The 25,037-nt window shown below is 38.4% G+C and overlaps 1 protein-coding gene across 1 annotated transcript; it reads left to right on the top strand.

Annotated features, from left to right (window-relative positions):
• Positions 1-1,404: 1,404 nt before the first annotated feature.
• On the top strand, positions 1,405-24,768 carry zgc:165507 (uncharacterized protein LOC561188 homolog). The gene is made up of 5 exons (XM_041977836.1): positions 1,405-1,808; positions 10,058-10,299; positions 17,759-17,902; positions 18,530-19,333; positions 19,544-24,768. The coding sequence occupies exons 2-5, from the start codon at positions 10,083-10,085 to the stop codon at positions 19,822-19,824; spliced, it is 1,446 nt and encodes a 481-aa protein (XP_041833770.1). The 5' UTR covers positions 1,405-1,808; positions 10,058-10,082; the 3' UTR covers positions 19,825-24,768.
• The last annotated feature ends 269 nt before the right edge of the window (positions 24,769-25,037 follow it).

Raw genomic sequence — 25,037 nt, 5'->3', positions numbered from 1 at the left:
AATGACCAAGCCTGTGCACTGCCATGTGCTCGCAATGTGTGATACCAAGTAAAATTCAAACTCGTATTAATGATACTGCTCTATTTATTTATTATTTTGTTTTTAGCGTTTTTTACAAAACTTAATACTTTTTCAAAAAATCGAAATAAAAGTAGTGTATTCCAACTTATAGCTTCACAACACTTACATATGTCTCCAACAACTCCACATTTTCTCTCTCTGTACCTGAACAGCACCTGCCTGCAGCTTCAAAGGACTATGATAGTTTGTCTCACGCTAGAAGAACCTGTCCCTCTCCTGTCCTCCTCTACAGGTCACTTCATCATATTCAGTTTAATACTGATTCTCAGATGTTTAATGATGTTTGTGGTATAACCATAATATTTCGGTCTTCCCACACACATCACACATGCTGCATCGTTGCTGTTCAAGGTGCTGAAATAGCTCAAGGCATGACTGTGTTTGCCTCCAGCCATTGTTATCAACTTGCTCAACTGAACTGAGTGAGCAGCACGTCTGCTTTGGCTGAAAATATACTTCCTTTAATTATGTGCAAGTGTGAATATAGTTGCCTCACAAGTTTTGCAATTGTTTATGCATGTTCTCAGAAATTAATGCAATGCATTTGCATGTATATTCTTAGTCCTAGACTGTGCCAAATCTCACATGGCAGGCAGAAGAAGAAGTAGTTCCTAAAACTGACATACAAGATCTTGATATGTTAACTTAAATTGTTGTGTATGTGTGCTCTAATACTAATGTCACAGTTGTCGGTTGTCTTCTGTGGAGGGATCCATGCACAGTATAAATAAAAAGGATTTGGGGTCTATCTCTTCTGGTTCAAAACACAGATGGAGCAATGTGTGTATTTCCTTTTTCCTCCCTAAATGACCACATTAAACAGGTTACTCTGCCCATATGTTGACAGTGCCAACATTTCCAGTGTTCCTGTCACTATTAAACTACATATTTACCACAAACTACTAAAAAACTGATATGATCATATGATAATTGTATTTAGAACATTAAGATCTGGTATTAGGATATTAATATTTCAGTAAAGATTTGCACATCCCTAGTCTGCTGGTGTTGCCATTTGTGAACACAGTGGGGTTATAGTCTGTTGAGGGATGCTTCCTTGCTTATTGTTTTTGTTTGTTAGCAGTGCAGAATTGCCTGCTTGCAATGTGGGTTTTCACTCTAGAGTACTATTGTACTAACTTTATCACACTGAAGATGCCTTCCATTTTCATGTGAATGGTCGGTTTACAGTGCGCGTTTTGAACTGAATAAACGCCACAGAATTCTTGGCCCGGTAGTCTTGCCTAGCAACGTCTCCTCAAGTGGGAGCTACTTTTGACCCAACAAAAGTACCCAAACTGACCCAGATGTGTCTTAATTGAAACGAACTGGAAAGGAAGAAACCGAAAAGGCTTTTTTTTGCTCTTTGAAATTTCTGTGGCTGAACACTGGCTGTTTTGACTTACAAATTCTGTTGCGTTCCTCTCCGTTTTTTTTCCGAATCTACACTGCAGTACCCACGCGCTGGGTGGAGGAATAATTAATGTGTACTGCACTGTAGACTGAGATAATCCGGTACTGAGCTGCTCTGGTCTGAAATAGAGAAGGAGGCAAGCAGCGCCGCCCTCTACCGCGCGCAGCAGCTCCGTGTCTCCGCGCTTGAGCGGCTCACCACTCAGGAAATTCATTTCAAATACAGCCATTCACTCCACGGACACACGCATCTTTCCGCTCCAAGGTCACCTAGCCTGCGCAGGACACTTACGGACGTCTCTATTCCCCCAAAGGTAAAATAATAATAATATATAGGTTATATAGCGTTTGTTTGACGCTGAAAGAGCAGCTGTTGCTGCTGCTCAGGAAGATTAAATGAGCTATCCGTGTTTATTTTCTAAACCCAGGTGAATTTGTGTTGCTATTACCCACAAATATAGCGCAAATTCAGAGTAATGTTGGAGTCCGGTTCTGTGTCCTTGCTGGATGGGTGAAGACATTTTATGATGCGTTCAAGAGCCTTTTAAAGGTGTCGAAATTTGTGACGATTAACTACCATAGAAAATGAATTGTAAAACTTAGAGTTAAATTCGTGTAAATTTAGCGGCTACTTTGAGCGCCTGGCTTAGCCCATGCAGGCCTGGGGAATTAAGACTGGCTTCATCCGGTCCCTGTCCTTACATCAGCAGCATCATATGATTACGCTGCAGTGCTGAGGAATCTCCTGCTTGCTGTGGCATCACTTTTTCTACTCTAGTTTTTCCAATGGAGCTACAGCTTAATGCGTCTTATTAAGTTTACTATCATCACACGGTGAGAGATGAGGAATTTTTTTTAAAACACAGCAAGTCTGTCACAAGTGGGGGATGCTGCATTCTCATCAGCTGTAAAAATAGCTTCACGTTACATTCTGGTGGAAAGTGTGTCAGTGCACTCTGTTTATTTGGCTTTGGATTTATATTACACAGGCTTATAGTAAGACTGTAGGTCATTTCCTGAAGTGTGACCAAAATACAACGAACCGTTTTTACCTCTTGTTCAACTAGTTTCCTCTGGCAAAGCATCTCTCCTCTCGTCTTTAAAATCTATTTTACGGCGACCTCTGTGGCCAAGAGTAGAAATTACAGGATGTGTAAGCTCTAAAACACAGTAGTACTCCAGGTTGAGCAGAGAACATATTTTGTCCCATTTTATTGAATTAACATGTATTATTTGCTTTGTTTAATCTGTACACAGAGTGAAGTGTAAACCCAACACTGTGGTTTTATGAGAGGATGTGTTTGACGTTATCTCGACCAGGTGCAGCTGCTTCCTGGAGTTAGCTAACTGACTTAATGTCTGCCTGTTGCTGGTTTACTACACCGGGAAAAGAGTCCTCTCTGAATAGGCTAAGAGGCCTATTTTCTGAAATGTCAGAGTATTTGTTCTTTAGAATGACAGAGTAAATTATAGAAAAGTTTTCTGGCCTTTGAGGACATTTTGGGAGTTTTCAGTGTTGGCTTGTCTTTGGTTGACACTCTTTCTAATGGAAGCTATAATCTTTGAACATGTGGGCAGGAATATTAAGATTTTTCTTATTTGTCTGACTCATAGACTGGGTGTCAGGGTGCTTCTGTCACAGCTTGGCTGTAGGATTTAGACATATAGCAGCAAAGTTGCAGGTTGAAACCAGCTAAAAATCCCGTAACATCCTCTTCCAAATTTCTAAAAATGCAAAAGCCATCTTTAGTCTTTAAGTGTTTTAAAACTTTTAAAATAATTGTGCTTGTGTTTGTCCCCTTTAAAATTGCACTTAATTAAATATTTCAATTAAATCCAAATACTGTGATTGAGAATCAAATTACATCGGGATGTATTCAATGACACTCAGCTTGGCCTTTTACTACTAGCTAATTTTTTTAAGTTAGTTTTGGTGTGATGTAAGATATGCACCAGAAAAAGTCAGACACATGCTGGAAAAGGACATATCGCCACCTACCATAGAGAAGTTGTTCATAATTTGGTCAGTAATTCACTTCCTTTCTTTTGTCTGTGATGAGTTTAATGATAATTTCATTAAATTGCCTATTTCAGCTTTGACCATGGGTCTGGTTAATTGTTGTTAAATTGGGTGTTTGGTTTGTCTCTCTTGGGTTACTGTAAAAACTAGGTATAACACAATTTGTTGATTTCACAATTAATCACAGTATTAAACACTATGGTTAATTAATCCTAAAGATCCCTCAATATTATCACAAAAGATTATGAACCTTATGAGGAGATTTAGTTTCAAAAATCAGTTTAACTTGCACACAAAATGAAAACAAAGTGATGCCACATCCACATTTTGCCTTTCTTTTAAATTCTGTGTGAGTTGCAGAAGAGGTTTGCCTCAATAGGACAGTATTGCAGAGGAAAACTTATTCCCTCCAAACATCCTTGTCAAATTTTTGTGTTTAAAGAAAAATAAAATGACCAAGGTGTCATTATGGAGGACAACTGGCCAGCCTGTAAAGCAGCTATAAAAAAGCTGCAGTGAAGGGACGACATGCATTGAATATGTTTTACCACTTGCAGGATAACCACCAGCTTTTTATACTAAAGTAAAGTTAAATGCACAGCAGTTTGGTTAAATGACATTAATATTTATCTAACCTGTAACACTGAAATTAAATGTCATTGTGCCATTTGCAATTTTTCAAGATGGACTTACAATGTAATACATTCAGCAGCGTTGACAGAATGTTAAACATACATATGAGAAAAGCCAGAAGTTTTTCATTTGCATTTTTTTCACTGTATGGTATTGCTTTTTTATTTTCTCATTTCCAGTATTATTTATGTAAAGAAAACAGCTGGAAATCGAAAGCCAGACAGATTTTTTTCCATGTGCTTCCTAATTCTTTATGATTTAGTTCACTAAAAGAAGCCTCTTTGGTACAAGTCCTGTCGCCCTTTTCATTTGTTTTCTTTTAGAAAAATCCAGAGTCAATATGTAGTATTCTTTTTTTTGTTTAGAGAGCAGAGGGGACTGAGCTGTAGTGAGACTTTTAGGTTACTTCATTGTGTTTCTATATTATTTTATGTTTATATTATGTTTGCATCAAAAGATAAATTAAACTTAAAAACCTATAAGACTATACATGTGATATGACACATAGTGTTATGAAATAAATGCTTAATAATTGTGATTATTATAAAATCATGATTATTTCTTTGACAATAATTTTACCAAGAAAATGTATGATTGTGACATCCCTAGTAGAAACACAGTATAATAACAATAATAATAACAATAATAATAATAATAATACTAATAATAATAACAACAATACTACTACTACTACTACCACTAATAATAATAATAATAATAATAATAATAATAATAATAATAATAATAATAATAATACATTTTACTTAAAGCGGCTTTCAGGAAACCCAAGGACACTTTACAATTCAAATCAACAAATCAAAGTAAATAAATTGTGTGTGTATTGTAATTCTGCCAGTAGATTCTGCTAAATGAATTGAACTGAATTGTGTTGTGAAGATTGTAAGGAGTTGAGATTGTAGTGTAATACACAGATAAGGTTGTTCTCTTGTGTGAAAGGTAAGTGAACTTGGTTTCGCACTTGTATCATATTTCAAGATCACGTCCTTTCACCAGATTTGCTGGGGGAAGATTGTTGCTGACATCAGCTTGTTGTGTAGAAACACAGCCTGATAGACAATGAGGCATTATATTCCTTTTAGGAGCATATGTCAGTTACGTTTAAACACTCAAGTAGACCCATAATGGCTTCAGTAAAACCTTATACAAATGCTGCAACAAAGAGGGAACAGTGCTACAAGCCTCTGACCTTTATTAGTGGCTCAGAGGTGTGTGCCAGAGAAGGAGCTTTGGATTGGCTGTTGGATGTGGGCGTTGTCAGTCCACAAGGAAAAGTGAAGTGGACTTGTTTAATCAAGGCTCATCCTTAGGAATTAGCTCAAGGACTTCAAAGTGCAGAGGCAGAGAGTTTAGTAGAAAGAGTATTATAGTATTAGTGAAGTTTTTTGGGAAGACCCCCTGCCTGATGGCCTTGTGAGCCTGTTAGCAGCTTTCAGAGGGAGCTGTTGTTTCTGTGGCATTTCTCATGTTTGTTGACCAAGGTCAAGTGTGCTTACCTGATCACTGTAGTAAGATTACATCACTGTTATGTTCAGGGTAATGTAACTCTTGACTTAGTCAACCTTTAGGGGCTAGCTAATTGTGTTATTGATGAACTACTTCTAGAACAAAGTGAGTTGTGTTACTCTTGCTTTGCCGTAACTAAGTCGCAGCATGAGACTTGGATGGAGTGGGTGGGGATGTGATGTTCATGTTGGTAACTGCTGACTCTTGAGGTCAAGTTTCTCTTTGTAGTCTGTCAGAACTTGTATTACATGTTTATCTGGATGACATTTAACTCAAGCTGCTGGATATTTCAGCTCTATTGAATTTTAGCAAAAGCTTGAGCTCAGTAGACAAATTGTCCATGGCAAGAGACAGAATATAAAGGGTTTAATTACTGGGTTTGAAAAGCCCTATTTCCATTGTTGTACGGAATGGCTGGTATGCATTTTTTTTTTGCATTTCCACAGGCCAAAACTGTGAAGGGTGACAAAATATCTGATCAGAACTGTCCTTCTATTTTGGGATCCTTCTTTATTAAAGCAATGCTACTTTCCAAACTAAAAACTCTGTGCTTCAGATTTTTTTTTGATTGTACACTGACAATCATGATTCATAGTCCTGGAGCCGTCATGGTCTTGTAGCGTCCCAAGGCTGAGAAACCGCACTTAACTTTTTTGTCTAGCCCAGAGCATCACACGACTGCACTTTGTTTGCACATTCCAGATGGAAGTGAACTCGATATCAACACATTTGCTGTTTTGATCATGCACCATGTCTGATTCAGCAAAGAAATGCAAGAGGATATTGCATCGAAAGAAGTGAGAAAAAAAGAGGGAGTGACACAGCAAGATATAAGAGTCAACATTGGACTGACTTTTACTGGCTGGAGAGATATCAGAGAAGAGACAGGATGCAAGGCAGATGCCGAATTAGCCTTCGTTACGGGGCGGCTAAGTATGAAAATCTGCCAAAGTTCAGTAGTCTTGCTGTAAATTCTAACTTAAATTTTTTTCAGTAAGTAAATATGGTGCCGCAGCTCCAATCAATGCTCATTGCTGTAAAGATGATTCTGTACTGAACTATATAGTTGGCCTCAAAGAGTCTTATAAGGTTTCAAGTATCTCCAGCTCCTGCTTGCTATCCGGATACAGTCACCTCCACTAGGTCCAAAAAACCATGTGGGTTTTTTTGTTCAGAACTTGAGGCGTGAAAGCAGCTGTCCACAAACCTTTGGGTAACACATGGTGGCTTTGTCCATCCTCTGTGGACAGTTTATGACGAACACCCACATCTTTACAGTTTTGATTTACTGTCTCTTCTCTCATTAGCCTCATGGGCAGGCAGAAGTCATCTGATAAACTCAGACATGATAGCTACCTGGCATAGTAAAAAAATAAATAAATAAATAAATAAAAAGGTTAGTGGCAAGTTGGTAGGGAAACTTCTAACAATTTAAGAGCCACTCAGAAGTTGGTGGAAACCAAAATTAAGTTAGAAGGAAAGTAAACATTGGATATTGTTATGTGCATGTCATACAGCATTGAATTATATTTGCACTGGCAGTCTGAACCCTGAGCTTGGAATGATGTTGCATTAAGTTAATGGGTTTTTTTTATGATTGAAAACCAGAAGGATTTGTTCATTGACTAGGGTAGCTATAGTTATCAGTACAAGTGCATTAAAATGTATTTTTGCACATGCATTACAGCACTGTAGCAATAAACCCACTGAAAATAGACAGCACTATGTAAACAGTTTTATTGACAGGAAACAGATGGAAGTGCTAATAAACCTTCCTTCCCAGAAATGAAGGGTTCAAATGAAATGCAGCATCATTGTAAACCTATGAACATGTTGCATTGATCATAACAAATATCATCAGCCAAAACTGCTGGTTTACAAGAGATGTCATGCAGTAGGGATAAGTATTTATGTGTGTATATCTCTACACCGACACCACCGGCTTATGTTTTTTTATGTGTGTTATTTTGTGCTTTCCTTACTCAGATCCATGCAGGCTGCTCTATTTAAACAAAGTTGTATTTTGTTGCTCCAGAAACTGCCAAAATGGTGGGAAACTGTAAATCCAAACACAAGCTTCTGAAACCCATTGACTTTAAATGACTCTACATGCATGACTTGTGTTTTCTTTTAGTTTCTCAGCACAAAAGTCAAACATATCTGATCCTGCTTTACCTAGGCTGACCTGAAACATGACTCTGCTCTCTCAGCTATGGCCCCTCATTGTCAGTTAAATCCGATACTCTGTGATGGTCCTTTCTACAAAGACATGTCTTGTAGGCTCACTGCCCAAGTAGTAAGTTATGTCTTTAATGGAGCCACCCACACACACATGCACACACTGGCACACATTTTTGTTAAATGGCTACTTTTGTCAGATGACCTTTTGTGGTTTGGTTTCCCCAGACATGAGAAAATAAACCATAATAATGTTTCAATAATCAAATCATCCAGTCGGTCACCTCAGATGCATGTAGAATAGGATTTACTATACTATACAATTGTGACCACTGGCCAAGATGCAGGTAACCTTCACACACTTTACGTCACTTATTTTTACAACACTTTGATAACCTCTTTTGATTGTTATGTGATATGCCTACACACACCTGGGATTAAGTCATGCTACCATAAAGTGCTGGAGCTGCTGGACTTTGAGCCATAGTGGAAGTTCTGACAGAAAAATCCCCACATTGACCCTGAAGTTTTATTATTACCAGGCACATTAACTTTTGTTGCATTTGTAATATATTATACCAGAAATGGTCTTTCAAGTTATGTGAAACAATGGGTCACACTTTCAGGTCTGTTGCCACTACTGCTCAGCTAAGTTATTCCTTTTCTGTGTTTTTATAAACCATTAGCTTTTAATGTAGCGTGGTTGTCAGCTGCTCTTGCAGTTAGCAGCGTCAGGTGAAGGACACAGTAGAGATGGGACATGAGGAGAAACTGGACTTGGAAGTCAAAAGAGAGGAAGTGTTGACATTGTAATGACCGGGCAGTGACTTTGCTTTACTTGACTTCTTATGTACTTATATTATGGCTGATGATAAACCAGCTCTGTAAAGCTGGATGTTTCCCCGTATTTATTATTTTATTTTTTATTCAGTCTCTGCTCTTTTATGTTCTTTCTATTTGGAGCTTCATATTTGAACCCATCAACTTAAGCTTCTTATAAGTTCTGATGATCCATCGTGCATTGTCGTCACGTTCAATCAACCAAAACCAGTAACTCCATCAAGTGCTGCTTCGGACAGCCTGTAATCTGATTAGCGTGGATTAGATGCACTGTGTGGAACTCTGGAAAAAGCTGCAATCTCTAACTTTGATTAAAGGGATAACACAAGGACTGCATACTCTGGATTCTATTTTCCTTCACCGTGCAACTTTGAGCGCAAGATGTGTTTTTGCTATTTTAGGAACAGGTCATGCACCCTGTGAAAGAAATAAAAAAACAATAACATTGCACTTGGGATTTTTATTTTTTATCTTTTTTTTTTATTACAGAAATCTCATTTGTCCCTTAAGTATGTATAGATTTCTTTTAAAGAATTTGTTATGTTGGCAAATATTTAGATAAATGTATGGAGAGATATTCTACTCAAAATAGAGATATTCTAGCTGGAACAGAACATCTGCTGCAATAAATAATATTTGACATGCAAAAGGGGTCATTTACATTTAGCACAACATAGTAAGCGACCATCCGAGTCTAAAGTCGTCCAAAGTCAGGGGCAGTGATTTCAAGGAAATGTTATATTCACATCAGAAGTTGGCTTTTAAAAGGAGTTGTTTAACAGGTTCCTACACTTGAGCTCGTATGAGGGTGTTGACAGTTAGTGCTGGTGAGTGTGTTTCCTTCTTTTTAGTGTAATTATGGTTTGTTTACTTTGTACACACACCACCTGATTATAAGCCATGACTAAGTTTTTGTCACTTGACTGCCTTTGCCTATTTTAAGGCAAGGGTGCAGACTCAAGGTTAAAGCAGGTGGGGGCAAGTCTGGCCTATCGAGCAGAGTGAGAGTCAGCTCTTGAATTAGGTTTGATGTGTGTGTGATTGCATGTTGGCACACATCTCTTCCAGGATGTGGAGCTCTGGTATGTCTTCATGTGTCACTTTATTGGTTTGCACCTAAATGACACAAAGGACAGTGTTTTATAATCACACGGATGTATGTGTACTGTCAATAGAGCTGAAGCTGGTGGTGTATCCATACAGTTTTAATGGTTTGTGACATTTTCCTATAAACACCTTCTCATCCTAATTCGTTCTAATTTTAAAGCTCTCTTCCCTAAGAATGAACTGAAGAAAAAGAAGAGCAAACATGCAAGTTCTCTTGTCTATGAGTATTAATTTCATATCCTTTTTTTCCTGTCATTGCAGTGAATAGCATTGAGGTGGGCCAGTGATGCCACCTCCAGCCACAAGTCCTCCTGCTGTGCCCCCACCAGACGGCGGGTGGGGGTGGGCTGTGGTGTTGGGATCTTTCATCTCCATTGGTTTCTCCTACGCCTTCCCCAAAGCCATCACAGTCTTCTTCAAAGAGATCCAGATCATCTTCAATGCCTCCTACAGTCAGATCGCATGGATCTCCTCCATCATGCTTGCGGTCATGTATGCTGCAGGTTAGTCATGGGTTGCATTTAATCTCACCTTACTTTTTCACCAGAGACTCCAAACAATGATCTTCACCTGAGGATTCCAGATCTGTAAGTCAGTAAGAACATGCATAGATTTATTTTTAGATCTGGAAGGAAAATGGATTAAAATGCACACACTCACTTCAACAAAAATTGCTCATCTGCTGCAGGAGTCTAAGCTGAGGCCCACTGCATATAAGCATTCATGTTTACTCTGACTGTGGGTTACTGCTCAGACTAAATATTTTACTTTACAAAGAATAAAAAAAACAAAACATAAAGATCTAGTTTTGATTTGTCTTTTTGTTTCACGATGCTTTGTGTGAATCAGATCCTGTGGTTTAGCTTAATTATACTTGGTTTGCTGACATATTTTGCTTTTCTTCAGCTCTTTTCTACATTAAGTCAGTATCTGCTTATGTTCTCATGCAGCTTTATTTCTTGTGTATTCTGTTGGTTTCTAGTTCTTGGTTTTAGTCTGTTTCAAATTGGTTTTGTTACTCGTCATTATCCCCAAATAATGTTTGAGCTTGTTAATTGTTCACCAAATTATTTATTCCTACAAATAGTCAATGACAAATTTGTTATAGTAATAGAGTACATTATTATAAACTCAAAGGAGAAATCTTTATTTTTTTAAAAGAAAGGATTCAACAACCCAGTTTTGAGTTTATATAGTGTTACTAGTTCAGTCGTGGATGTAATCTGGTCCGCCATTAGAACTGCATAAAACAAGTTTGTAGAAAGACCAAATTTATTCCAGGCATATTTAATAAATGCAAACAAACTTGGCACAAAAAAGTAAAGAAATCTGTGTTTGGCTGAGTGTTTCTCCCCTTTAATAACACCAATTGGTGTTGTATTAAAACGTTGCAAAGCCTCATTAGTCACCTTTTCAATGAGATATAACTTGTAGGGATCAAGCTACTGTGGAATGTGCAACACAGCTGGAGGTGTGGGTAGTGCCCCCAAAATGTGCCAAAATCCCCAGCACCACACCAGCCATTATTTTTTACTAGCTCCAATATTACAAATAGGATTGTAGGATACCTGTTTAGCCTGTTTCACTCGGGTTTTTACAAGTTACAACCTGTAATGTTTTGGCTTGATGATAACATGATAAAACGTAGTTTTGCTATTACTTTTTTTTTTTTAACGTCTAATGAACTTAAACAATATTTTTAAGGAATTGGAGAACATGAACTGTTCCTGTACGAGTAGCCACTGTATGGAAAAATTCTCATTTAATAAGAAATATTTAGATAGTATTTTCCACCCTGCTGCTTTGATTACCTGTATTTCCTTCTTGAGTTTTAGCTTTGCAGCTCTCTCCTGGGCACTGCCATGACTGCCATCTGTCCACACTGTAATCCTCACTACTTGTACCGTTGGGTTGTCACCATCTGTGACAACATCAAGCCGGAAAAGCCCTGTGCTGTATGGAGCAGCTTCCAGATGGAACTCTGCGACCAAAAAGCAAAATATATCTGCACATAAAGGCTAAAGATTGTGATTCATACCTATATCAAGAGTCATGGGCTTACCATTGCTTCAGGCAGGAAAATTCTACAAAGAAATACCTTTTTCCGAATGGATAGGAGGCTGAAATGCTGCAGTGTTTATTACAGACTGCTGCTCATTAACAGGTGGCATGATTTGTTTGAAACACAGCTACAGTCCAAACAGCCTGAAAGAATATCATTACTGTAGATAAACTTGTTTCTTACTTAAAATGTTTGCTAGTTATTCCTAATTATTTGCCGACCTCTAACCTTACTGGGAGAAAAAGTTGGATTGGGGATATCATAAGTGCTGGAGCCACACTTTTACTGTCTGCTTCAATGGCTTAATGTCTTTATCGTGTTGACGGCATCAGTATGTGCAGTTACTAAACTAGAAACTCTTCTCATTCATTCATATTGATTGCACTCATCAGCTATTCATTAAACACCTGCTCTCTTGTTCTGCCTATTAAACTGATGATTCCATCACTCTTTGAATGTTTAACACCTTTCTAATTCCCCACAGCTGCTTCTGTGTGGTGTTTACACAGCCCTGTCATTACAGAGAGGCTGCTGGGTAATGAGCCAACAGCAGCAGATCCCCACAAGTAATAATGTAATCGATCCAAATGACTGAAAAGACCTTTCACTTATTAACCCTGCCTAGTACTAACCTCATGTTCACAACCTGCAGTCCATTTTGTTTTCATGAACTTAACATGCTAAACAAGTTTGTTTTTTCAGTTTGATGACTGATCCCCCCCCCATCTGCTTTCTGGAAGTTAGCTAAAATAAACTTTTCAACAGCTTGAACGGATTGCCATGAAGCTGCTCTTCTGATGTTTTATCTATCACAGTAATGATGTCAGGAATGCGACAGGAATACTTTTTGTCTGTTAGCTTAATTTAATAGCAAAAAGAAAAAAACTCTGGTTAGCTTTATATTTCGTTTAGCTCCGCTAAAAAAGTTTAGCAAAATTCTCAGATTTGTTGGAGAAGGTTGAGTGTTGTAGTGTACGGTATGATGGTGAGTGCTTGTGGGTACGTCACAGGGGAGGGTGTGAGTGTGGGGCTATATGGTGTGGAGATTAGAGTAGGTGGAGGGTGGTGGGAGGGGGTCGATGGCGCCCTGGATTCCCGGGGTGAGCGGCTGGAACATCGTGCTGCGCCGGGTGGTTGTCTCGGGGGGCCTGGTTCTCCTAGGCATGGTGCGGGCTTTCTGCCTTTGGAGGGTGGGGGGGCCGCATCTGGGCTCCTGGGGCCCTAGGCCCATTCGTTTGGGCTGCCCTGGGTGGCCAGTCCCTGGTAGGGCTGGCGGCTGCAGGTCTTGGCCCACTGGGACCTGTTCCCCAAGACTGCGGGGGGCTCTTGCTGGGGCTCTCCTCTGCTGCCCTTCGGGTGGGGCTGGAGTCGTCTTCGGGGTGGGGTAGCTTGGGTTAGTGCTCCGGGGCTGCTGCTGAGGGCCCGGGTCTCTGGGCTGCCCTGGTCTGCCTCTGACCTCCGTAGGTCGCATTTGCACGATCTCACTCACCACTTTTCATCACTGATCACTCCTTATTCCTCATGCCACAGTCACTGAGTTGTCCAGTGGGCTTATTTACTAAGAGATAATTATTTTTTTTATTTTTCCTGTGAGTTAGTATCTGGTCGCTGTTGTGCTACTTTCATGATATGTCTTTTTGATTTGGTTATTATTTAAAAACTCTTAATGGCTAGCAGCTCTGTATTTTTGTAAAAGTTGTAGGAAATTTTCTGGTGTGTTCATGTACAACACAAGTTTTTCCATCTTCACTTCCCTTGAAGAGTTTAAAAAACATATTTTTTTATGATTTTTAGGTGGCTGAAGCTACATATTTTCCACCATGCACTCTCTGCTGGTTAGAGTTTGCTCACCTGTGTGTGTGCGCTTGCATCAGGATGAACTCCACCATGTGCAATGAAGAAAGCATATAGAAAATTTGATAAATAACATAAAAAACTCAGACTGTTTAGTTTTTACTACAAGGACAAAGTATAATCCCAGTCTAGAGGAAATGTAACCTGCAGCCTTCAGTTTTTTGGCCACAGGTTGCATCTTGCAGTTGGTAAGTGAAGCAGCTCATATCTCAACTTGACGTCCTTGTGTTAGAATATAGAGCAGTTAGATGTAATTTCATGTGGTAATCCTTTATCATGTAATATAAATATATATATTTTTGTGTGAACACTGAATAGAAGCTGGCATTGAAAAGATTCAGTCACGTGTAGCGGGCAGAGGTGAGGACCCAAATGCAGGCAGTCAAGGCAGGAGGCAGAACTGTGCTGGTGACAAGGTTTATTTTTTCGAAACACAGGACAGGGAACCACACACGACAGGGGAATGAACCACATGTAAGGATCTGACAAGGAATAACAGAAAACCAGGAGTACTTATACACAGAGGGAATAACAAGACACAGGTGAAGTGGATGACTAATCAGACCAGGTGAACTAACGACGCAGGAACAGAAAACCACAGCACACAAACACGGAAAAACTAAACATAACCAGAAACCCAAAAACATGAACATAAAAACCATAACCGTGACAAGATTCAATCACAAACAAAATCACATTATTTGTCAGGAAAGAAATGCAATGAGATTTTTGTTTAAATCATTCAGGTCTAGTAGGAATAGGCTAAAACATGATTTTAAGGCCAGTCTTACAGTATATGTATAAAAGTATGTCCTTCCATACTTCCATATTCCATAGACAGGGTTGGTGCTAACAATATGCAGCAGAAACAACAACAACAACAAAAAAACAAACAAAATTCACTGTTGCATGATGCTAACAAGTGCTGCCTTGCACCTTTAACATGTACATACTCAAAGGTGGATGATGCAGGAAATTCACCTGCAAATATATTTGTAAGTGATGCCATTTTCATCAAATACATACTGAGGGTAAACTCACACACTCAACTACATATCTGCTTAAGTCTGATAATATTTAGTGATTAGGGTACAAGTTGAGGATTGGGGATTGGGTGATGGTAAACATCCATGCTTGACATGTTATTGTTAGCATGCTAATGCTGACATTTACACTGGATTTGTTTTGGGAGTGCAGTCTCATCCCTTTGCTGGCTTTTTTGACAGTGGTATGGATATTTTTTTCCTCATTTGGATATTCTATTTCACTTTCTTTTTGTTCATATTCTGAGATAAAACAAAAAATTACACGGATCAGCCAGTAATCACACAAAGCCAAGACATTGGACTCAGCTTCTTGAACCTGGCACGCCAACGTAACCAGATAAACCTGATTTTTTGTGATGTACTTGCCTTTGTAAACCCGTACCATGTTATCTGCATATCACATTTCCCCCAATAAGTAACGCTGGTAGAGCCCTCTTGAGATTTGTATCATCAGTTCACCGACTATGCAAATCAGCTGGCAAACAGAAGTCTCTCCACACAAAGGACTATTGTAAACTTCTGCAGCTAAACCTGTAAAATCATTGAAAAAAGGTGTGTCTACAAGTTGTAAAACCAAACTTAGGTAGTTCCTGAAGGAAATAACTGCAGTTATTTCACATCACAAAAATATCCATGGCATGCTGTCTTCCCTTTGGAAGAGTGAGTGTCGCACTGCGATGATTTCTTTAAGCTGCATGCTGAGTGTCAGTTGGATCAATGTTTCTAATCCAGGGAGAGACTCAGGGTTGACCTTGAGGGTGTTAAATTCACTGTCAGTCATAAATACAAGAAGACAGGATATGAACTGAATTGTTTCTCAGAAGCTGGAAAAAAGTTAAAACATTTAATATTTTTATATGTAAGCAAGTGGCTAACTTAAGCCATTATTAACTAACTAAACGCAGGTTTTGGTTAGAAGTTATTATTTCCTCTAGATGATAGTCCCTGGTGTTTTTTCCCCCCTTGAAATTAAATTCAGCACTGAAATAGCACCCTGATGTTTACTGGATTTGCTGAATGTGAAAAGGGATTAAGAAGTCTTTCAGTAACCATGTAATTCTGTCAAATAATCCACTGGGCATCCTGTTAACAGTTTTCATATGGGACTATTTCATAAACAGGAAAAAGCTCAAATGAAAATTGTTGGTGGTAAATGGATACTGTAGAGAAAAATGCATATTTGCTTTTGCAGACATTAAACATTAAATCCAGATAGATCTCACAGGTGAAGGCAACCTCCCTATCACAAGCTTGCTTTAATATCAAAGGCACCATCTGTTGTTGCATATTGCACACCTTAAACATTATGTCAAAGCCTCATGTTTACATAAAAACTTGGATTTAGTGATTTTTCAGACATGTTTATTCTCCATTTGAAAATATCCGTTTGAAAATATCCAGGAGCCAGATATGCAATCATATCTGAAAACCTTTTCCATGTCTACATGCAGCAGAACAGCTTTTAAAAGTAGTTTCTTCCAGTTCTGTCAGCTCTATCCTGTGTGAAGTGTGATGGATGGCTGGCATCCTCACATCATGAGCTGCACACATTTTTACTTTAGAGCTCATTTAAAAAAAAAAAAACAGTTCATGGCATTTCTGTATCTGTCACTCCCTTTTGGAATCTAGGTGGTTATATTTAGTTAAGGGTTTTATGCACTGTGTAATGAAGTCCATGCTGTGTCTGGCTACGAGATGATAAAGCTTTTGCAAGGGAAGTAATGTGGAGGCTCAGGGGCTTCCTCATCTTGGCCGATTCAGGCCCAGCCAAGCCCCCCTGAGAATACTGATCACTGCTGCGGATGCAAATGAGGGGAACTTTCCTCAAGGTCGAGAAAAGATTCATGCAGAGCAAATTAAGTGAGATGACTTCTTGTCCGCTGTGGCTTTTTAAATTGCATTGGCAGAAATATGATACATGGAATTATTTCGAAAGGAAAAAAAAAAAAAAAAAAAAAAAAAAAACTCCTTTCATTACTTTTTGCTCCCCATTCGAATTACACTTTCTGTATTTAAAATTCCACTAAATTTCCAGAGACACTGTAGATTCCAGAGTTGATGCAAGGTTAAAAACAAAACACGTGCCTTGTGAATTTTCCTCCTGTCTCCTTAGAGATACAAATATGGTACTTGAAAAAAAAAAAAAAAAACCTTGTATCCTTTTTATGTTTTGATACTAAAATGGAAATTTACATCGCATCTACTGTTAGTTTAAAATCACTATTTGACCTGACATGCATGTTTTGAACTTTGGGTGGAAATCCGAGTACCCAGAGAACATGCAAACTCCAGATAGAAAGACTTGAACCATGATTCAAGCAGAAATTTTCATGTTGCAAGACAGAGTCATAAATCCTTAGTCACTAATGATGATTTAGTGATACATCAACAGATGCCCATCACTATTGGCACAAAAAATTCTGATGGTTATTCTTTAAAACAGAATAGTCTGTGAACACTGTGCCATTGTTTTATAGATGTGTTACACTGCCCCTCAGTGTCCGAAAACAGTGATTTAATGCACATTTAAGCACACCAATTCTAGATTCAGAGATTTTCCTATTATCACAATTAAACGTTTTGGAATTGAGAGTGGAGGTTGACTGAATGATACTAATCCAGGAGGCAACTTTGTAAACTCAACAGACATTTCATAAGAATCTTTAACATTATATATCATGAACATCATAGCTTTGGTCTTATCTGAGTTTATAGACCTCAGATGCTTGAAACAGTCTTTTATGTCTCTTTTAAATATATTTAAGACTTTTTTCAAATCATAGAATCACCACTTTACTTAAATTCATTTAACTTGACATGGTAATACTGTGTTTAAAATGTAAAACAACCTACTTACTGCTATTAATAGCAACCATGTTCTTACTGGCATGCAGCACTTAACAGATTACATTATTACACACTCACTTTCAGTGATCCTGAAAACTTTAAACATACAACATTTGTGCATGTTTTTTTTTTTCTTTCTTTCATTTATTGCAGGTCCCATCAGCAGCATACTGGTCAACACATATGGCTGCAGACCCATTGTCATGATGGGGGGATGCCTCTGTTCCACTGGCATGATCTTAGCTTCCTTTTGTAACAACGTGATGCAGCTTTACATCTGCATAGGAGTAATTGGAGGTAAGCCCTTCTAAATCCATGTAAGTCCGTTCTAAGTTGATTGGATTGACCTGTGCTGCTAAAAAGAAGAAGTTAAAAATATATCTAGTGCCATATACTTTATAGTCTTTTCATGTTATTGCACAGTACTTCTAAATCCCATTTTAAAACTTACCATTAGGTCAAAATGTACAACAGTCTATTTAGATTTACCAGGCTCCCTTAACAAAGCTGAAGTTTTCATCTGTGTGTTTAGATTTAGATTCCAGACATCTACTACAGATATTACACAGTAATATAGACCAAAGCCCAGTTCCTTTACATGTATTTCTTTAACATCTATACAAGACTCTATACAAGTCAGACCATTTAAAAAAAAGAAACAGACCTACCAGGTGCACTGCCAAGATATTATGTAACATCTTATTTTTTTCCAGTAAAAATAATGCAGTATATCCCCAAAAGAGACAAAACTGCCAAATTGGGACACATCTAATGTGATTTATATTAATTTGGCTTATATGTTCTTTTTATAGTTTGAGTAGTAACACACAATGGAGATCCTATTCAAAAGGCTTTTTCGAGTACTAGTTGCATTAAGAATTGTAGTATTGCTGTTTCAAGTCTGACATGCTTCTGTCATCACAGGACTCGGACTGGCCTTCAACCTGCAGCCAGCACTGACAATGATAGGCAGATATTTTTATAAGAAACGTCCCATTGCTAATGGGCTGGCGATGGCAGGAAGCCCAGTCTTCCTCAGCACCCTGGCTCCTCTCAATCAGTACCTATTTAACCAGTTTGGATGGAGAGGCAGCTTCCTCATCCTCGGTGGCCTGCTGCTGAACTGCTGTGTGGCTGGCTCCCTCATGAGACCACTGCAACCACCACCCAACAAGGCCAAAAAGAACGAAGAATTGCCTGCCCTCCCTGCTACCACAAAAGAGAAGCGCAGTGCCTGGCAAATAATCAACAAGTACCTGGATTTGACACTCTTCAAGCATCGCGGCTTCCTCATTTACCTGTCAGGCAACGTCATCATGTTCCTGGGCTTCTTTGCACCTATAGTCTTCCTCGCTGCCTATGCAAAGGACATGGGTGTGGATGAGTACTCTGCCGCTTTCTTGCTTTCAATCCTAGCATTTGTTGATATGTTTGCCAGGCCTACTATGGGGCTACTGGCAAACTCACGCTGGATCCGGCCAAAGATCCAGTACTTTTTCAGCTTTGCTGTGCTATACAACGGAGTGTGCCATATCCTGTGCCCACTGGTTGAAAGCTACACTGGCCTGGTGGTGTATGCTGTTTTCTTTGGCTTTGCCTTTGGCATGGTCAGTTCAGTATTGTTTGAGACATTGATGGACCTGGTCGGAGCTCAGCGGTTTTCCAGTGCTGTGGGACTCACTACGATTGTGGAGTGCTGCCCGGTTCTCTTTGGTCCACCACTAGCAGGTACGGTGTCTCTATATGTGAACACTTCTGTATGTTTATATATGTTTAAGCACAAATTCTGAATTCTCAATATTGTTATATAGTTTAATCACAAGTAGGATTCATTTAAAGTAATAATAATGGCCAATAGGCAACATCGAGTCACATTTTCTGTTCAGTGCATCTCCGTTCTTTAAGACCGAACTTTGACAACTTTGTTCTCTCTTTCAGGAAAATTGGTTGATGTCACAAAAAATTACAAGTACATGTACTTCTGCTGTGGCGCTGTTGTGATTCTCGCCAGTATTTGGCTTTTCATCGGAAACTTTATCAACTATAGACTCTTGGAGCGTGAGCGCAAGCACGCAGAGATGTACAAACGAACTGAGACGGAAGATCCGGACCCAGTTCAGGACGAGAAGGAGGCTGATGGTGAAATTCAGGCCTCTGAAGATTTGGTGGAAAAGAGTGAGAAAGGTGAAGAACCTATGCAGCGGGAGACCAACATCTAGAATGTTCTGCTCTGCCAACAGCTCACTGTCACCTCCACTGCAACCTTGCAGCACCATCAACTACAATCAAACTGAGCTCCTAGCCAAGAGGTGCCTCTCAGTGTCCAACCACGATCTATTTGGGGTCCTCTGTATAACTGCCAAAGCAACAGCTATGCTGTAAGAGGCTTTGAGGCATATTATCTGTTTATTAAATGCATTAGCTGTGATTACAGTTGAATTATTAACCAGAGAATTAAATTATTCTACTGTATGTTTGTGAAGAGGCTTCCATTTAGAAAGCATTTATAGTAGTAGTACTAGTTATGTTTACTTTTCTGCCACATTCACCTCATATTGGTTGTACTGTAAAGACTGCCACTCTGAGACACTGCTGCTGTTATGCTACATTCAGTTTACCACATAACTGTGGGATAATTATCTATATATGTTGATTTAATGACGTAAGTGGGCAAAGGACAATGTTTATCGAGAGGTACAAACATGTTGCCTAGATGAAGAAAATAAGACCAGTTACTCAAACTGGTCCATATATTTCCTTATCATTGGATTTTCTTTTCAGAAATTAGAATTAAAAAAAAAATAAATAAAAAATTAACAAGCCCTGTACTTTAACTTGGGTTTGTATATATTTTGAAATGCAAATCAAATTTCCGTTTATGAACAGATTAAATAATCAAAAGGTACCAGGGCCCAAGTTGTCCAGATCAAGAATATTAAAAAGGGCAGCTTACTTTTAGTTTATTGTCAGTTACCCTTATTTTATGTATTATCTCCTTTAGCTTCTTTATAGTTGTCCCTTTATGTCCCAAATATTCTAAGCTGCAGCAACAAGTGTCATTTTGTTGTTCTTGCTTTATCTTCCAATATGAAGTGAATGCAGCATCGAAGTGTTGCCACTGTTCAAACTGTGCCAGCATTGAATCAATCCATTTATTTTCTGCTGCTTGTCTGCGACCAGGTCGCAGGGGAAGCAGTATAAACAGAGACCACCGTCTGTATAACCACATTTCAACACTGAGGCATTCCCATGCCAGCTTGGTCCTGGGTCTGGGCCTAAGATGTGTACGAAACATTTTCTCTGTGAGCCCCCCCTTAAAAGCATCCTCATTAGATGTCTGTACCACCTAGGTTGGCTCCTTTCAGTGCAAATAAGCAATGATTCTGCTGTGAGCCTGTCCTGATTGACTGAGGGAGTCCGGTCAGACTCTAACCCTTCAGAGGATGCTCATTTCTGCCACTTATGCAATTCAATTTTTTTTAGTCACAACTCATAACTCATGACCATTGACCATTGATATTCTTGTGACCATAATAAAATAAGTCTTCTTCACAACATATGTGGTAAATAAAGAAAGGTCAGGTTAGTAACTGGAAGCAAAGACAGGATTTGATTCAAGGAACTTTCTGTCTCTAAAAGGTCACCAGTTTATCACCAGTGTTATTTCTTGATCTGTGAAGCCTCATTTTAGTTGAGGCACACTACATGATAGCTGGCTGTTGATGAGCTGTTTGGTACAAGGTTTCGTTCTTCATAAAGATATTAGTGCAATGGCCACTCTAAACATGGACGTTTTGTATCCTGTTCCTTTTACACAGCAGTTTCACAAAGCACCGTCGTGATAATCAGCTAATACGGTCTGTCGTCCCTTTCACATATCAGTTTTTGTAATCTAGTCGCAAGGATGAGTCTATTCATTTGTGAATGGACATTTTTGTCCATTCACAAATGATGTGAATGATGAATGATGAAAGCCGGCTTTATCCCTTGCTGGTGAGTCCTTTCACAAATCATTACAGCTTTGCAGAATTAGAGGAGGCGTGATGTTAACTCTGCCAAGTTGGCATGTTGAAAGGCGTGTAAAATGTGCATCTACTATATCCTTACACCATCTCCCCAGTGACTCCCCATGACCACATGATGATAAAATATTTTGACTATTTCATTGCAGCTAAGATTCTGTGATGATGTTTTGTGCTTTGACATCATGAAGCATGCTAGTCACATACATCCTGCATAATCACAACTTCACATTCTCAGGCCTTGAAGCATTAAAACTTACATGAAATCCACCTCTGATACTACTTCCCATGCTGCCTCAGAGGCAAATCAGAGGTGGGCAAACTCTGACAAACTCTGCTCTTTCACATATTACACTCATCCGCAACTAAGGTGCATCAGTCCCAGCTTGTAAAGGTTTGTGAAAGGAACTCCTGTTGATGGGGAGCTGTCTACAGTGGAAAAAAAAATAGAGCATCCAGTATCAAAAGTTAGAAAAGTCAGGTCATGTTGAGCCAAACCATATAATGGAAAAAAAGTAACTCACTGTTCAAATAGCTAATGGTTTTCACTGTTCCAGCTGCACAGTCATAGCAAACACTTTGCAACTGCAGGTGCTATGTCATTAACCCAGACAACTGACCAAGCTAAACAACTGATGAAGTCTGATAGGGTATATCCATAAACATGGCCATTCTCTAAGCATAAAACTTTAAAATCAATTTAAAAAGAACTGGGAAACTTCTAACTACAGTAGTTGGGTGCCCTAAATTTCCACCTACCATTAATAAAGAACAGATGTGTTCACAGCTGGTGACGCTGGTGCCTGTGTATTATGCTGCCCGCCTGAGCACTGTAACCCTGTGCAGTAAAACCTGCACAAACTTTTGATCTACTCATAAAATGCTGCATTAAATGTCTTGGGTTTCATATTCTAACACTCATATACAGTATGCTGCACTAAAAGAGGTATTGCCACACTTCACCCCTAACATTGTTAGAAAACTGCTGCAATTCACTGAATTTAATTGTGGTTGAATGTAATTTCCTCTGTGGGCCTTAATAAGGTATTAATGACCAAAACCCATCTGCATAATCATGCTTTTTTTCTACACGTAGAGCCCATGAGCAACATTCACTTATTTTAATGCAAATATACAGGGAAATGTATTTCTAATGGCGGTCCATTCTGTGATACATTGCCTTAAATGTAATGCAGTGTAATGAGCGCAGGGGGGTTTTACAGTTCATACTTGATAGTGTTATATGAAGCTTTGTGTTAACTGTGAACCATTTTTTGTTTTGCTGTGATGCAGGATAAAACTCACAAAACATTGAGTGTCATTTGCTCCATTTGTGTCCGAACATGTCTGTATTGAAATGTTAAAGCTTTAAGTAATTGTGTTATTCATACTTTCGTCTCTACATTAACTAACTCATTAACCACATACTTGTCAGGGTGTTAGCAAATATCAAGAATTATACTTCTAAGTCATTAATTCTAATCGATCTACCTGTATAGTATGCACTAAAACATGCTGGATTGTTTTACCTTTTGCTGTAAATGTCAATATTATTCGATATTCTGTCCATTCCATGTGTAAAGCTTTTTAGAAGTGTTACCTTGCTGCATGTTTGATCTGTTTTTCCTGAATACCTGCCACTAAAACCTGACTAAATGGTCTCAGATATTATTCAAAAGCTAAACATGTTTTATCTACAAATGCAACGTAATGTTTCAAAGTGACCATGAACGATCAAAGGTTATTTTCTTTTTATTTCCTCTACTTTCAATCACTAAATGTGTAGCAGTGGCTCAACATCTCATCTTCACCCTAGACTCAAGATGATGCTGATTTCTGAGATCGACATGGCGTGGTTCAAGGGACTATCAGCTCAATCAGCTGTAATGTGAATCCTAGAGTGATATGTGTTCTTTCTAAACTTTAGAGTCTCTGAGTTTAGCTGTTGACCACAACTTGGTCTCACTTATATTTCTACTTTGGGATACCTGAGTCTTAATTATGAATATTGCTTCTCAACTTGGAACTTTGACTCAGTCTCTAAAAATGCACTTGGTTCACTAGCATTTCATGCACATATTACACAAGTAATATGTTTATATTCTTATGTCTGTATTCTCCATATATCCTTGTGAATGTTATCTTGCTTGCACTTAGTGATAAGAGGAACTACTTGCATCTCTGATCTCATGATGATTGTCAATGAGGGAAACTGACTGCTGTACAATCACTTTCTACCAAATAACACTGCCCCCTGCTGGTATCAGACTACCCAAACTAAGTTTCATTCATTTCATTTTTGTAATAGAATCACAATAGTTTTTTTCTTCCACTTATTTCTATTTTCATGACCTTGAATCAAATGTTTTGATTTTCCTATTAAAATATGCTCATACAACAGCAAAACCTTGTATTAGAACCAGAAATACAAGGTGTTTCCCCCATTTGTCAATGCATGCAAACAGTTCAAACTACACCCATTTTCCTAATATTTAGAAAGATGAAATGAAAAACAAAGAATGTGTTATTCCTCTAGCAGGCGGAGCATCAATGACTGTTGTCCAGCAGTGAGCATGCAACAAAGAAAATGCAAAATATTTGGTGTTCATATGACAAGGTAACTAATATATGCTTGAAATGTTATGACTGTGCTGCAAAGCCATTAAATATTTATCTATAGTATTTTGCTATATAAGTTTATTCCCAGAAGAAAAAGAAATGCAATTTGTTCAGTTTATCAGTGTATAAATTTAAGAAATAACACGCACCAGTATAGCCTTACAAATTAAACTGCTTGGCATCAGAATGATTTTATTTAATTATTTTTATGTGTGTATATTTAAAAGCAAGAGATTGATCTTTAGATTTACTTAAATCCAAATTTGGTCAAGATATTATGTTTGAATTAATATTAAGTGGGGTTTCCCTCCTTGGATTATTTTTGTAAACATAGTCTAATAATTGTAAAAGAAGATGCTCACTTTAGAAATATTTATTTAACTTTTTGTATAGCTTAATTTTTCCTGTGAAATCAGTGTGCTGGTTAAAAGAGATTAACGTTTGAGTTGAACTGGGAAAGCAGACTGGAGGCCCCCGAACTTGTACTGTTCAGTATATAAAGAGTCAGAAATAAAGAAGTTGTAAAAAAAACCCAAAGATTCATAGTTCATCTGAAATTGGAGATGACCACATGACTAAACGATCTGTTTGGACTCTGAATTACGAATTATGTACTCTGGGTCTGAAACTGAATGTTTTAGGGTAAATTGTTAAATGAGGTTTTTCATATTCAGAACTTTATTTTGAAAAACCTGAATTAAAACTAATGAACAGTAGGGTATTCTCTGCCTCCTGGAAGCATTTATTGTCATTTAACCAAAGTCCAGTCTGCTTAATAAAATCTTCCAACA

The sequence above is a fragment of the Melanotaenia boesemani genome, chromosome 23 (genome assembly GCF_017639745.1).
Source record: "Melanotaenia boesemani isolate fMelBoe1 chromosome 23, fMelBoe1.pri, whole genome shotgun sequence".
Classification (NCBI taxonomy): Eukaryota; Metazoa; Chordata; class Actinopteri; order Atheriniformes; family Melanotaeniidae; genus Melanotaenia; species Melanotaenia boesemani.
This window is presented reverse-complemented; position numbering and strand designations above follow the sequence as displayed.

Bases quoted from the DNA above. Each gene is read 5' to 3' on its own strand.
- zgc:165507 (XM_041977836.1), top strand. From the start codon at position 10,083: ATGCCACCTCCAGCCACAAGTCCTCCTGCTGTGCCCCCACCAGACGGC. The intron at 10,300-17,758 runs GTTAGTCATGGG...CATTTATTGCAG, and splicing joins TGCGGTCATGTATGCTGCAG to GTCCCATCAGCAGCATACTG. The intron at 17,903-18,529 runs GTAAGCCCTTCT...CTGTCATCACAG, and splicing joins CTGCATAGGAGTAATTGGAG to GACTCGGACTGGCCTTCAAC.